Source organism: Phoenix dactylifera, chromosome 5 (assembly GCF_051530095.1).
Source record: "Phoenix dactylifera cultivar Ajwa chromosome 5, Ajwa_hap1_PhDact_Kaust_v1.1, whole genome shotgun sequence".
Taxonomy (NCBI): domain Eukaryota; kingdom Viridiplantae; phylum Streptophyta; class Magnoliopsida; order Arecales; family Arecaceae; genus Phoenix; species Phoenix dactylifera.
Window position 1 is genome coordinate 22493531 of NC_143194.1, and position 15346 is coordinate 22508876.

Sequence of the window (15346 nt, forward strand, 5' to 3'; positions counted from 1 at the left end):
CCGTCGAAGTTGACCTTGAGGAAACTCGGGGGTGGGGGTTCCCAGGTGAAGAACACCATCTGAGGAGCTGCCGGAGCAGAGAGGGAACCCTAGGTGTCCCGAGCTATCAGAGGTCCATCTAAAGAAGGTCTGATCTCCAATGCCTGTACTCGCGCGAACTCCGCGACAAACCTCGGTGACACTCTGCGCTCACCGAGGGTGCGGGCGTTCCTTGCCAGCCAGATTTGATGTGCTGTGCAGATCGCTCGAATAGCCTCCTGACATGTCCGAGGGCGGGCCAACCACTGCTGCATCATCTGTAAAAACTGAAGCCTCCCACACCAGACCCCCTGCGGGAACCCTGCCCACAGCCATGCCAACCTCGCCCACGTACACAGGAAGAGCACGTGATCAACCGACTTCTCAACACTGCATGTCCCGCACTCCGCTGGGATCCCCCAGCCTCGCCTGCTCAGCACTGCTCTCGTCGGAAGGCGGTCCCACGCCACCTTCTATAGGAAGAGTGCCGCCCTCGGGTGAAGCCCTGACCTCCAGATCCAAGTGCAGTCCTGTCTCGGCTTATACTTCTGCTGGATAACACTGGCGAGGTCTCCCAGTCTGACACTGGACCGGTAAGAGGAACCTCAAACCCTGATATCAGGCCCTCCACAACCTGGCACCGGAAGGGCCCGGATCCTCTCAGCTAGGTATCCTCCGAACAACTGTCGTAGCCTAGCGTCATCCCATGCTGACTCTCCCGGGGCAAGAAGATCGAAGACCCGCAACCCCTCCACTGCCTCAACATCGATCATGGTCGGCCAACACCTCTGTGGGATGGTATCCACCCATGGGTCCGCAGTCACATAAATACTCCGTCCATCGCCAATCAGCCACCTGGTGTTTGCCAACACCGTCGGCAAGTACCTCCCAATCTCACGCCACATGAAAGAGACTCGCCACCCACTCCATGCCACCTCTGAGCCCTCGTGGCCATATCTGGCAGCCATCACCTGACTCCACAGCCCGTGTGGCTCTAGCAGGAATCGAGCTGCATGCCGAGCAATGAAAACCTCGTGCCGCTCCAGTAGGGACTGCACCCCGAGACCGCCCTCATTGGTAGGCCGACAGACATGCTCCCAGGCCACCAAATGCACCCTGCGGCCTCCGCCGTGTGACCCCCATAGGAAACATCGCAGCAGTCGTTCGACCCTCAGCAGGGTCGTCTTCGGAACCACGGTGTTGGCCATGAGGTATACTGGCATGGACCCCAACACCGATCTGATCAAGGTCAGTCTCCCCATCATAGACAGGGAAGCCACTCTCCATCCCTCCAACCTGCTCTCTACCTGCTGCACCAAGCTAGAGCACTCTGCCACCCGTAGTCTGCGGCCTGTGATGGAAACACCTAGGCAGGTCAATGACCCCTCCTGCTCAGGTATCTGCAGAATCCCTCGAATCTCCTATCTGACCCTGCTCTCCATGCTCGGGCTGAAGTGAACAGCTGACTTTTGGAAGTTAACTCTCTGACCTGACGCCACGCAGTAATCCGTTACCACCCTGTGAAGGACCCGTGCATCAGAAACCCGCGCCCTGGCCAAAAGAAGACAATCGTCAGCGAAAAGCTAATGGGAAAGAGGACTAGCCCCTGGGGCGGGGACATAGGCCTCCAGCTCCCTGCGGGCACACACCCTCTGCAAATCATGAGACAAAATGTCAGCACAAAGAATAAATAAATAAGGTGATAGAGGACATCCCTGACGCAGCCCTATGGTGGCCTCGAAGAAAGGTGAAGGTGTGCCATTGACCAAGATAGAAAACTTTGGCCCCCTGACACACCCCAGGACCCAACCGATCTACCGTCTGTAGAACCCGTACGTCTCGAGTGCCTGCTGAAGAAATCTCCATCTGATCCTGTTGTAAGCTCTCTCCATATCCAGCTTAATAGCCATCAAGCTACGTCGCTTCGATGCTCGCTGCAGATCCCACATCATCTCCTAGGCCAGCAGAACATTATGAAAAATATTTCTGCCAGCTATAAATGCCCCCTGCTCCTGACTGATGATGCCAGCCAGGAGAGGCTTCATCCTTCTGACCATTATTCTGGCCACAACCTTATACAAGGTTGTGCACAAACTAATGGGTCTGAAGTGACAGGGCTCCACCGCCTCCTGACGCTTCGGAATGAGCGTGATAAAGGTAGCCTTCCAATCTTCCGGCATCACCGCCTGAGAGAAGAAACACTGAGTAGCCTCTACCACCGCTATTCGAATGATACCCTAGTACTGTCGAAAAAAGAACGAGGGGAACCCGTCCGGTCCCGAGGCCTTGTCTGGAGCCAAGGCCCAGACTGCCTCCTGTACCTTCTGAGCCGACACCGGTCGGATCAGGGCTGTGTTCTCATCATCCTTGATTCTTGCATCCACGCTCGGGGGTTGGTCTCTGTCGCCGGAATCCTCATCCTTCGTCCATCTGGCGTGGAAGAAATTCAGCAGGATCTGACGAATAGCAGGCTCACCTTCCACCCGATGTCCAGACCTATCTCGCAGCGAGTGGATCGTGCTCCGCTGCCTTCGGATAATCGTAGTCCGGTAGAAGAAACTAGTATTGCGGTCACCCTCACGTACCCACTGAACTCAAGATTTCTGTCGCCAGAAGATCTCGTGCTGCCGCAGTAGTGAGTGGTGAGTCTCTAGAAGCCCCCGAAGGTCATCCATGTCATCCACCGAGAGCACACCTTCTAGATCTTCTTTCCTCTGCAACTCAGTGATCGCAGTCTCTACCCCCTCGACTCTCCGAAAGATATCGCCCACAACCTCACGGTTCCATCGCCGGAGACGCCTCTTGGCCAACTCTAGTTTGCGCGACACCCGGTGCATAGCATCTCCACGCACCGGGATATGCCATGCCTCACGGACAATGTCCCAGGACTGGGGGTACGATAGCCAAACCTTCTCAAAGCGGAAGGGGCTGTAATGACTAGGTCCCAATGATGTGGAAATCAGCAGGAGGCAGTGGTCCGAGGCGATCCGAGGTAAGTGACTAACCCTGCAGGTAGGAAAACGGAGGATCCAGTCCGGGGATGCAAAGGCCTTATCTAGACACTCCCAAACCCTAGCACTGCCGAGCTGATTATTGCACCAAATAAACTGAGGTCTAGAGAACCCTAAGTTCACCAGGCCAGTACGCGACACAAAATCGCGAAACTCTCTCCTGTCCACTCTATCCATGAAGGCTGCCCCTCCCCTCTTGTCACCCAAACTCAAGATGCAATTGAAGTCACCAAATACAATTGTCGGGACACCCTGGGTGGTGAGACTGGTGATCTCTTGCCAAAGGACTCTCATGCTCGCATACACCCCACACAAAACCCACGGAGCAGCATTAGGTGCCGATACAACCATAACTACCTGTTGGGGGCAGTTATGGAAGACATCAAAGGTCGCCACCCGTCGCCTCCACAGGAGCAGGATACCTCCTTACAGCCCCCGGGAGTCGACTGCGTATGTCTCCCAGTCCCTCCCCAGGCACCGTCTCAAACGTACAAGCCCCTCACCAGATAGTCGGGTCTCACTAAGGAAGCAGATCTCCGGACAGTGAACTTGCACTAACCGTTTGAAAGAAGACATAAAGGACGGCTTGGCCGCCCCCCTACAATTTCAGGCTAGGAACCTCATGGATCACAGTCCACGTAGTCGGCCTCTGACCCATCCTCCCCCTAGGACGTGGGGCCCGCCTCAAGCGCGCTACCTGGGCCCTCCCGCAGCTCATCAGATACGACCTGCATGACTGCCGCCCTGATACGCTGCACAGCAGACGTGTGGTCCGTGCCCCCTCCTGGCATCAGCGGCGCGGCCTGACTCCCTGCCGGAAGCGGCACGAGGTGGTCCCTGGCCCCACTCCCACTGGAGGCAGCCTCCCCCTGCTCACCCGCGGCCGGAGGCAGAGAGCCAAACCGGAAAACTCCATCAGGGTCAGTGCCCACCCGCACGTCCCATGGCTGCACCTCACTCGTCACGCCCAAAGTGAGACGGGCATGATCATCGTGTACGCAGGGTACTAGCTCCAAATCAGCTCCCCGATGAGGAGGGCTGAACCGAAATGGCCCAGCTGGTTCTTCGCTCGGCCCTGCAACGCCAGTACAGCAAAACTCCCCAGGCCCAAATCAGACTAGGCCTGTGGGCCTGCTGAAACTTGGCCCAAGAAGACAACCGCAGGCTGGGCCTGAAGGCCCATAGCCTGCAGTTCCTCATCTATCCACGCGGCCCGTCGGTCGCGCGCATCCTCGCACGGGCCCAGCGAAGCCTGGGCTCGCGTGACCCCAGCGCCGGGCGCGATCTCAGCGCCCGGCGCGTCCGCAGGTCTCGACGCACCGATGGCGCGTGGCACGACAATGGCGCAGGGCGCGCCGACGGCTTGAGCCGCACCCCGGGCCGCCCCCACCGGCCCGCGACCTCGGCGCCCGGCCTTGTGGGCCCGGTTGCGCTGGGCCGACCCAGTCAAGATCCCTCGGCCCACAGGCGCGAGGGCCAGCTGGGCCCCCTGCCCGGGATCCCCAAGTGGGCCAAGGCCCGCCGGCGGCCTGGGCCGCTTCTGGGTTTGGGCTCGGGCCGCGGCCGCCTGGCTAGGCTCAGGATCAGCCCGCACCGGGGCCTTGCTGAGTCGCCGACTCGGCCCCGGGTCCCCTAACTTGGCCAGGAGGTCATCGGTCGAGTCCACCTGGAGGGGGCCGAAGGGAGGCTCCCGGTGCCCGTCCCCCTCAATGGCCAGTGGTGACCGGCGGCGTGCCACCTTCGTTGGCTTCTGCCAGCCGTCGGTGTCCGCCAGGGACACCGGCGTAGTTGGGCGAGGCGCCGGAGACGGCGGCCGAGTCGAAGACGACCCGGGCCTCGAGTGCGGCTAGGTCATCTCCCCCGGCCGCGGTGGCCGATTCTCCCGTGGGAGTCGCCGCCATGTCGCCACCATCCAGTGACCGTAGATCGGTCCCTGTACGTCGTCCCCGACGCCTGGAGACGGTTAAGCCGGCCCGCCCCCCGGGTTCACCTCCACTGAAGCCGAAGCCGAAGCCGAACCCCCCTCGGCGCTAGTGGTTGCCGGAAAGCGGCAAGCCGCTGCCTGGTGACCCATCTGCCCACACCGGGAGCACAAAGTCGGGGCATTTTCGAAGACGAAGGGCTGCCATCTCACCTTCGTCTTCCCCTGGATCAACACGCCCGGTAACAAGGGCTTGGTGGTGTCGACCGCCACCTTCACCCGGGCGAACCCCATCGCCTGCCGCTGCTTTGTGACGCCGTCCACAGCGACCGGCTGGCCCGCCTGAGCGGCGATGTGGAGGGTGGTCGACGTTGACCAATATTCCGGCGGCAGACGAGGCAGGCGGAGCCACCCATTGCCGTCTGCACGGCCTCCTCCCCGGGTTCGAAATCGGGAACCCATGGGGTCATGGCTAGGAGTTGCCCGGCCACCACCCACGGGCCCTCACTCAGTGCCCGGTCCTGGTCCTCCGTCGATCGGAACCTCAGGGCAAGGTAGCCGTCCGCGAGCGGGACGGCCACCACCTCCTTCATCTTAGACTGAGCGGCGACATCTTTCGCCACCCACTCAGCTGGGACACGGTGGCTGAAGCTACGGACCACCGCCGCCTGCCCTTCCCACTCGAGCCGAGCCGCCTCAATCGGCTCCTCCGGAAGAACCAACACCTCTGGGAAGCAGCGGCTCAGCCGCTCCACCTCCGCAGCCGTGGGCCATTGAGTCACCCATGGCCCCGGCCTCGTCCAGGCGCCAGAACCCTTACCGTTGCCTCTCACCGCTCCCTCTGTTGCCGTCCCTGCCGGTTGCTTCCCCTTCTAGTCCATCGGGCGCCCTGCAAGGTAGAAGACAGTGAATAGGGGGGTAGCCCTGGAGGACGCCGAGCTGTTTGCTTGAATCCCGTCGCTCATCCCGCCATCCGGATGGACGGTCGGCCTCCCGCGACATCGGAATACCACTTCGACTAGACCGGTGTTGATACCGCCGATCAGTTCTCCAGCAGGAAACTAGCCGTTAGGAGTTTCCCCAGAGTTCACTAATTACTTCTCTTCTCGGTAATTTGACCCTTCTCTTCCTTTTGGGAACATCATGGACTTGGTAATTTTTTCATGATGAGCATTTACAAATTTTCACTGTTTCTAATATTAAAAAAATGCCAGTACTCACGTACTATGTCACCACCCAGTTCACCGGTCCTTTGTGGAAGTCGATGCCGGAAATCCATTAACACCATGTGCCCTTGTGATATGTAGCAGGAATTCCAATATAATCCTTTCCATGCCAATTTACCAGCGTGAAAATGATCAAACGAGTGTGCTAGTTCTTTACTTTAGCTTCTTCAAAAAAAATTCTTTACTTTTGTGGGTTCAATAGCCGAACCTTATTATCGTTCTCAAACAGATAGACGTATTGTGTACAAAAAAAAACAGATGGACGTATTTTCTATAGTCATGTCAAATCGATAAGATAATGACCTGCAAACAATATTAGGTTGAGTCAAAATTTGAGAGCAGAGAACTGTGAAGGTCCATAACACAGAAATTCTCTCTCAAAAATCTCTAGATGTAGAAGATTTTGATATTTAGCTCTTGCTTAGACTGCCACTTAACATCTCCGCCAATTTTTTTTTGATTGAGACATTTCGATCGGCCATATAGATTGGCCATTTTGTTCTTGGCCTTGGATTCAATGGACTTTTTCTATTCGTATCTGTGTGTAAAATATATTATTGTGAGTAGAAGTAGGTGCATCTATGTGTAAAAACAAGTCTAATCGTATCCATGAGATTAAATGGACAATGATAACTGTGTAAGGGAAATGGTCAGACAAAAGATCATATAGTTGCAATCAAGTGCCCAACAAGGGAGCTATTTATGAACAGTGTGTTCTTGATGCTCAATTAAGCTCTATTCAGAGAAGAGAGGGTGCTCATGAGCAGCAGGGTGGGAGGTCTCCCAAAATTGCAGACTGGGGGGGGGGGGGGGGGGGGGGATCAATCCAGAGGGTTGTAATTAGGCTAGGTAAGAGAATTGAGCCAGGGAGGGGATTGTGTTATTGACCAAGATAGCTGACCCTAATTGAATTTGTTGCACTTCAAGATGAAAATTCACAAGTATAGTGCATGTAAACTATTGAAAGATGGCTTTTCAATTTTATGTTTCTTCCTTAGTTATTTATTGCAATTTTATCATTTTATTAAATATTAAATTATGATAGAGTGGATTATGCCTGCTGACCTGGTCATTGATCCTAATTGAATTCGTTACATTTCGAGACAATAAAAGTGATTCTATTTCTTACTATTCTATGTGAATTGGTAGATAAAATACCACTTGTTAATCAGAAAAATAAAAATCTATATATACTGTGCATGCGAACTATTGAATTCTGGAGCTTCATTTTTTGTGGTTCATCACAAATTAAAATTCACTTAAATCATTTTCATCATCTCCATTCTCCATCCTTCATGCTTAATTCCGTTTCTCTTCCTCTTATTGCTAGCGTTTCCAACTGTTGCCTTTTGTTAGAGTTACCATCAATCTCATATCGTTGGCCCATTGAAGTTTATATAAATGTACATATTGACTAAGTAAATTCACTTTATTAAGATTACATGATTAGAAAAATTGAATCTGTTAAATTATTATGGAGCGTCTAATTTTAGCGATGAGGACACTAACCTTAATTGAATATGTTACCCATCAAGATGATGAAGTTATTATATTTTACATTCATAAATACAAATTAATAGCCGGCTAACGCTTGATAAATAAAAATCAAAATAAATAGTGTATACAAACCACTGATATTTCAAATTTACAAGTCATCTTTAATTAACATTTGTTTAAATTTATTAGCATTTTATCTTTATTATTATGGGCCAGAATGCATATTTACTGAGCTTGACCCTATCTAAATCCATTACACTTCAAAATAATAAAGCACTTCTATTTCTTGTTGTCTATGCAGATTTGTAACCGGCTATAATTTATTAATTAGTAAATAAAAATCAACTCTTGTCACTCATGCAGACCTTTGAAAGCTAGCACTTCACTTTTTAAGGCTTGATATTTATTAAAATTCACTTAATTCATTTTCATTATCTTCATTCCTCATCCTTTCATCCTTCTATATTCAACTCCCTCAGTTGCTAGGGTTCCCAACTTAGTTTCCGGTTTTTGTTGAGAGGAAACTAAGATTGTCTTTTAATTGAATGTTACCTTTCAAGATGATAAGGTTGTGGCATTTCACATTCATTGAAACAAACTAATAGTAGGTTGATTCTTGCTAAATGAAAATAGGCATGCATTGTGCATCTAGACTACTAAAATCTGGGATTTCAATTCCACAAATCATCTTTTATTAAAAATTATTCAAATTTATTACCATTTTATTTTAGACTAAATTATTATCGAACAAATCATGTATTTTGAATGACGTTGACCCTAATCGAATCCATTATACTTTGAAACAATAAAAGCAGGCCTATTTCTTATATTTTATATGGATTTGTAACGTATTTCTTCTTCTTTATGCGGATTTGTAATCGGCTAAAATTTATTCACCAGTAAATGAAAAGCAACACACATCATTTCATGTAGACCTCTGTGCTTCACTTTGTAAGATTTGCATGTATTAAAATTGACTTAATTTGTTTTCATTATCTTTACTCCTCATCCTCTCGCCCTTCCATGTTTAATTCTCTCTCTTGCTGGGGTTCCTATCTTAGTTTTCTCTTTTGTCGAGTGTCACTATCTTCATCTTCTTCTAATTGAATCTGCTATCTTTCAAGATAATAAAGTGATGGTATTTCATATCCATCAAAACAAATTAATAGTTGGCTAATACTTGCTGAATACAATTCGGCGTGCATATCATATGCAGACCACTAAGGCCTAGCATTTCAACTTTGCAATTCTGTTGTAATTGAAATTTGTTTTAAATCTATTATCATTTTATTTTAGATGCATAATGACTGAGATTGATCCTACTGAATCTATTATACTTCAGAACAATAAAAGCAGTTTTATTTCTTATTTTCTATGCAGATTCGTAATCAACCATAATTTGTTAATTAATAAATAAAAATCAACATGCATCAATCATGCTAACCTCTAAAATTTTGCACTTTATTTTTTTTAAGATTTGATATTTATTAAAATTTACTTAATCCTTTTTTATTCTCTTCACTCCTCCTCCTCTCACCCTTTCATGTACAATTCCTTCCCTTGGTTTACTTCGCCATCTACTTCATCTTTTCATCGGACCCACCTCCACCTCGATAGACCCCACGTCCAACCCCGCTCCCCACCGTTGCTGTTCAACCGTTTCCCTCCCGCTTTCGGCAAGTAAAACGCTAGCCCTCGTGTTCTGTTCTTTCCACCGTCTCTCCCTTTTAGTCCCACTCGTCGTGACCTCTCTCTCTCTCTCTCGGCTTCCATCTTTCTTCGCGAAATCCCTAATAAGAGAATTTTTAGGGTTTCGTTGCGCCCGATCCGGCCCGGCGTATGAGGAGGGGCTTCCATCCCGATCACCGCCCGGGGCGACCGCCATTCCGGCCGAGAGTTCGCTTTTTCGAAAGAACGGCTGGCCTTCAGTCCCCAACCCCACTGGAGGCGCTGGCAAGAGCCGCCGGAGCCTCGGCCCGGGTTCGTCGTCCTTCTCCGACGCTCCCCTCCCACCGAGAAAGGCCTCTCCTTGTCCTACATCCGCGACTTCATTGTCTCCTGTCCTTTCTCGCCGAGGAAGTCCTCGGTCTACTCCAAAGGCTCCCGCGTCGGAGAGCTCCACTTGCGGTGCTGGGCCGACGCTCTCGAGGCCACCGTCTACCTCTGGGGCCGCCGCCTGGAAGGCTCCCACCTCTTGACCCCAGCATCGAGTCCTCCACCGGACTCCTTCTTTCTCAAAGGGCCGAAGAGAAGAGCCGCCTCAGGGTCCTCTTCGCCGGCCACATCAGGGGCCTTCTCGAGTGCGAGGCGATGCGGCAGTACGAGGGGGAAGATCGAGCAGTTGGAGAATGAGATCAAGAAGGTGTCGAAGATGCTCATGAAGCCGAAACGGCTGGCCACCTTTGGGGAGCTGCAGGACAGGAGGAGGAGTCTGGAGGTGGATAAAGAACAGTTGGAGAGCAGGTTGAAGGCGTTCAGGGATGCGATGGAGGATCTTCTCAATTGCCTCCGCAAGCAGCAGCAGCAGGAGGTCTGTGAGGAGGAGGACGAGGAGGGGGAAGTTAAGATTTTTAATCTTCTGGGCGAGTTGGATTGGAGCACGATCCACAATGTGATGAAAAGGGAATGCCGGCGACTTAAGGACGGGTTGCCCATCTATGGTTGCAGAAGGAAAATTCTTAGTCACATATTTTCCAATCAGGTATTAGCTTTTGTCAATAGAGTAAGTGGAGATATATATCTTCGTTATGCTTGTTTGTTTCACTTAATAAATTGCTCTCTCCCACTCGTTCTGTGCACGGAAGGGTGATCTCTGATGGTTCTTTGCAATATTGTACTGTTTCTCTTCCCACCACTTGATGGTTGTATCAGAGTGAAATTTGTAAGGAACTACCTATGCAAGTTATGGTAGCTATGGTGATCTTGATAGAATGTTGACATTAGGTTGAGAGTCCTGGTATAAAACATTGTCAATTTAAGTGGGTTTCTTTTGATCCATGTAGCAGTCCCATATAGAATGGATAAGGCCTGTTGGTTAAGGTGTATAAACAAGATCCTAAAATAGGAGGTAATTTGGGTTGTTTTTTGATTATCTTTGCATATGCTTTATATCTATGTAGTATGCTATTTTCAGTGGATTCTGTTGAATTAATTAGCTAAGCATTGAGAAAATATTTTTGTTTGCTAAGCATGCTCATTTTATTAAGCTCACATGATTATTTGAAAATCATCATTTTGAATGGTCAGTTTCGTGGGACTTGGTAAGACAGAGATCCTGATATGTGTCTTCAGAATGTTGCAAAGATTCTGATATGTGTATTAATGATATTGTTTTTATCTGAATTTAATATGGGATGCAGTGTTGGTGCTTGGTATGTCCCAGGGCACATGTCTTATGTCGAAAACACATTCTAAATGAAATTTATTGTTCTTTAGCGATAATCAGTTCCAAGGCTTATGATGAAAACCTAATGTCAAGTATTAAATAAACATGTTTACACAAACTTTAGGTTGCATTTTGCAACACTTGTGCATGCATGGTTTGTGATGTAGCCTTGGAGAAAGGGTCATACTTTGGTATGAGGAGAGAGAAAGAAGAAAAAAATTAGGAGACATAAACACAGATCAAAGGAAAGAGACGGATGATTGGGAGGTGAAACCACTATCAATTCTTTTTTTCTTCAAAAATCAATTATCATATTACAAGTTTGAATTTCCCTCTCGCTTCTCAGAGAAGGATAAATAAATGACCAAAATACAATCCTAATATATGCAAAACCTTTCTAATCCAACCTATTAAATCAGAAATTGTGACAATAATTAACATAGGACTCCAAATGAACCAAGATGCTGATTTTCTGATCAAAAAGGGTTTCCTAAGCAGACATATGAACTCCCAAATTTGAGGAGTTCTCAAGAACTAAGATTCTTTCTAAGAGATATTTTGATATGCTTAGTAACTTTATTATATGGTTAGTAATAATATTTGTTTAGCTTCTTTTCTCTTAACTGATATGGATGTATTTTTTGTACTCAAACAAATCATTTTGATTACATACTGAACAAAATACATGCATGTAGGTGTTAATAGATAAATTGGCTGCAAAATAATTCTTGTAGCATCTAGATTAGAGAACCGTGCCAGACACCCTGTATGAATTTCAACCTCATCATGGAAGACAAATTTGATATCATATTTAAGCTTGAAGTTATATGGCATTTGATTTTCATATTGGATTTGATCGGATCATATGCCTATCTACCTAGTTTTTCTATTTAGTAACTAAAAATGTTGTTCTCGTGACAAAGTATTGCTTGATTTAGTTTGTATCTGCAACTGATCTGGGGCATTCAGGTTGTCTCTCATGGCAGAAGATACAGTGTGAACATGTGTCTCGCAGTCATTAATTATCTTGTCCTGCTTGTGTCTACTTTGTTATTAGGAAACAACTGAATACTTGAAAGCTTCCAGTGAAAGAAGGGCATGTGTGCATTTCCTTTTAACTAAATAATTTGACTCATTGTCCTTTTATTTTCAAATATCTGTTTCCTTCTGCATATCTTGTTCCTGTTCCTATTGTGAAAATAATGGCAATATTTTCCATTTTTGCTTTCTACTGCTCTAACCATGCTTAGTACTCTATGGTGCTGAATGATGAGTACTGCGTATGATTCATTTCTCACTCAGAGTGTCTGAATTTGTTCCTGCTAAGTTAATTATTATTTCTGATAGCCATATTAATTTAAATATTGAAGTCAAAGAGCCTAGTCTTTGAAAAACTTTAAAGGGTAATATCTTGGTATCAATATGTCACATTACATCTCTTTGGAATAACAGATACTAATTGTTTATTTAACATCAATGATAGGGACTATTTTCTTTAAGATATGATTTAGTCCAGCAAGGTCCGAGTTTGAAAACAAAGTTGACTGCTAGAATGTTGAACAAAATCAGAATTCTTAGTATGCAAGTGAGAAACTTTGGAAAAGAAGGGACTCATAGAAGGTGTGTGGAAAATGAAGAGAGCAAAGTTTGGAAAGGTTTACACAATTGTTTGCTGGTACTCAAGAATCATGCGGAAATGTACATAAATTGCTGAATAGGCTTTCTTTGTGGTACAGAAACTACTAAAATTTAGTTAACCTAAAAGACGACTTTGTTTTGTTTTTAGTACCTGAAATAATTGTTTTCCTTATTTTCATGGGATGTGCAGGTGCTAATCTATGAAAAAAATTTGTAGTTACATGCCTTAGTTAACAGATTAAATTTGAATTTTCAATAGATTAGTATTGAAATTGCAAGCAACATCCAAGATGATGATGGCGCAGATGGCAAAATGCATCAATTAAGCGGCTAGATGTGAAATTTCAAGGAGAAATTTGATGGTGAAATATGTAAGTCGAAAGACACATCAAGGAGAAAAAAAATTGCTTCAACTCTTTGCAGGGAACTTGAATTGCATATATTCTGAGAGAAAAAAAAAGGAGTTTAAAAAGGGAGGCAAGCAAACTGATGAGGCAATCATGCGACTTCAGTGGTTAAATTCTGTATATGTCATTTCCAATGCAAGTAAATCTTCTCCATAGGAAAGGGAGAAATTTTGTGAGAAATTTTATCTTTCAACTGGGGAATCGTAAGTCGTTTAGTTTTATACTCTTGTTGTAGTTACTTTCTTATGTGGTACCATGTGGTAGGACTGCAGACCTTTTAATTCATCATAGACAATATCGTTAAGAAATTGCATTATATTTGATATCTGTTAAGTTCTCTCGGTGCAGAACATGACTAAGGCTCCATTTGGTAGAGCTTTTGGAGGGCCAGAAAGCTCTAAAAACACTTTTAAATGGAATAGAAGTGTTTGGTAAAAAAATTAAGATGTAGTTTTAGCTTTACCAGAAAGCTAAAATAGCTTTTTGGAATGAAGCTTCTCCAGAAAAGCACTTTTAGGCTCCGTGAGGAAGTTGTTTTGAGTTATAATTTTTTTTGGACCAAAATACCCATGATAAAATATAATACTTACAGAAAATAATAATATTAATATATAATGATAATAATTATAATATTTTATACTTTTATTATTGTATTATACTATAAATATAATATTATATTATTATATCATCATACATTAATATATTATATTATATAATATCAAATTATGTTATATTATTATGCTATAATATACAATATTATATTACTATATTATAATAATAGTATATTACATTACTGTAATATTATACTATATTATATATTTATGTATTAATATATATTATATTTTATTATGCTCTAATGTATAATACTATGCAATATTCTTTATGGTTATTTTGTCATACCAAAAATACTTTCTGAGTTCGTTTACTAAATACATATTAAAATCTTACAGCACTTTAGAAATATAGTTAATAAACAATTAATAGCTTTTTTATAAAAATTCTACTTAAAAAAGATCTACTCCGCCAAAGGAGGCCTAATTCTCATGTGGTATCATACCGTGCAGGTGTATTTTATAGTCCGGAAAAGAACAATAATGGTTCTTATCGAGCGAAGATATCTGCCAAAGCCACAAGAACTGTTGCAGACTTGCGGAGGGCTGTGGAGCAGTTGATGAAAGGCAAGACCGTAAGCCATCCAAGCCTCACTCCAGCAGTGCTTCAGCTACTCCTGTCCCGGGATTGCGGGAAACTCTTGAAAGCTATGGAGCAGAAGTCTGGAACCTGCATTCTGTATGACAGGCAGAATCTAAATGTCAAAGTGTTTGGACCCCCGAAGGAGGTTGCTGCAGCTGAGGAGAATTTGGTGCAATCACTGCTATCTCCCCATGAGGACAAGAAACTTGAGATCTATCTCCGGGGTCGCAACCTCCCACCGGGCTTGATGAAAGAAGTGGTTCAGAGATTTGGAACAGATCTTCAGGGGCTGAAGGAAATGGTGCCTGGGGTAAAGCTGACTCTCGACACCCGATGCCATATCATCAATGTTCGAGGAAACAAGGAGCCGAAGCAAAAGATGGAAGAGGTGATATCTGAGGTGGCACTATCTGGGATGGCCGAGCCGCCGTCAGAAACCTCATGCCCAATTTGCCTGTGCGAGCTGCAGGAGCCTTACAGGCTCGAAGCCTGCGGGCATGATTTCTGTCGGAGATGCTTGGTTGATCAATGCGAGTCCACCATCAGGTCCAGAGATGGCTTCCCTCTCCTGTCGACTGACAAGATGGAAGAGTCCTCTCATATCTTGCGAGAGATACAAGGAGTACAAGGAGGACACATTAGTGGAGCGGGTCAGGGGGAGGGAGGACATAAAGGAATGCCGGCGTGCCGTCACACGGTTGAGAAGATCGATGGTTGCAATCACGTTGAGTGCAAGTGTGGGACGCACATTTGTTGGGTTTGCTTGGAGTCTTTCGGAAGCAGTGATGAGTGTTATACGCACCGTAGGTCTGCGCACCAGTCATACTGATTTAATGAATAAATATAGTTGACAGAAATATTTCTGAGTATGTAAAATATGACTGGGCATGGTATGGAAAGAAATACTTCATCTTGCCAAAGCCATCATCGGCCCTTCCGATCTCATACTATTAGCAATCTTCCCTCTCTTCATGCATATGAGTAATCTTGACTTGATAAATGATCCTGAGATGAAATTGATCTGCTCTGTTTTTTGAGTTTGTACATGG

The 15346-nt window shown here is 46.3% G+C and overlaps 1 protein-coding gene and 1 pseudogene across 1 annotated transcript; one reads left to right on the top strand and one right to left on the bottom strand.

The window, feature by feature from the left end:
* Positions 1-2612: 2612 nt before the first annotated feature.
* On the bottom strand, positions 2613-3380 carry LOC148703474 (uncharacterized). Its single transcript, XM_088722989.2, has one exon. It carries the CDS (start codon positions 3378-3380, stop codon positions 2613-2615), a length of 768 nt encoding a protein of 255 aa, XP_088579115.1.
* Positions 3381-5410: 2030 nt separating this feature from the next.
* Positions 5411-15198, top strand: LOC103717971 (uncharacterized; annotated as a pseudogene).
* The last annotated feature ends 148 nt before the right edge of the window (positions 15199-15346 follow it).

What these genes read in the sequence shown, in the direction of transcription:
- LOC148703474 (XM_088722989.2), bottom strand. Translation starts at nt 3,380, where the DNA reads ATGGTTGTATCGGCACCTAATGCTGCTCCGTGGGTTTTGTGTGGGGTG.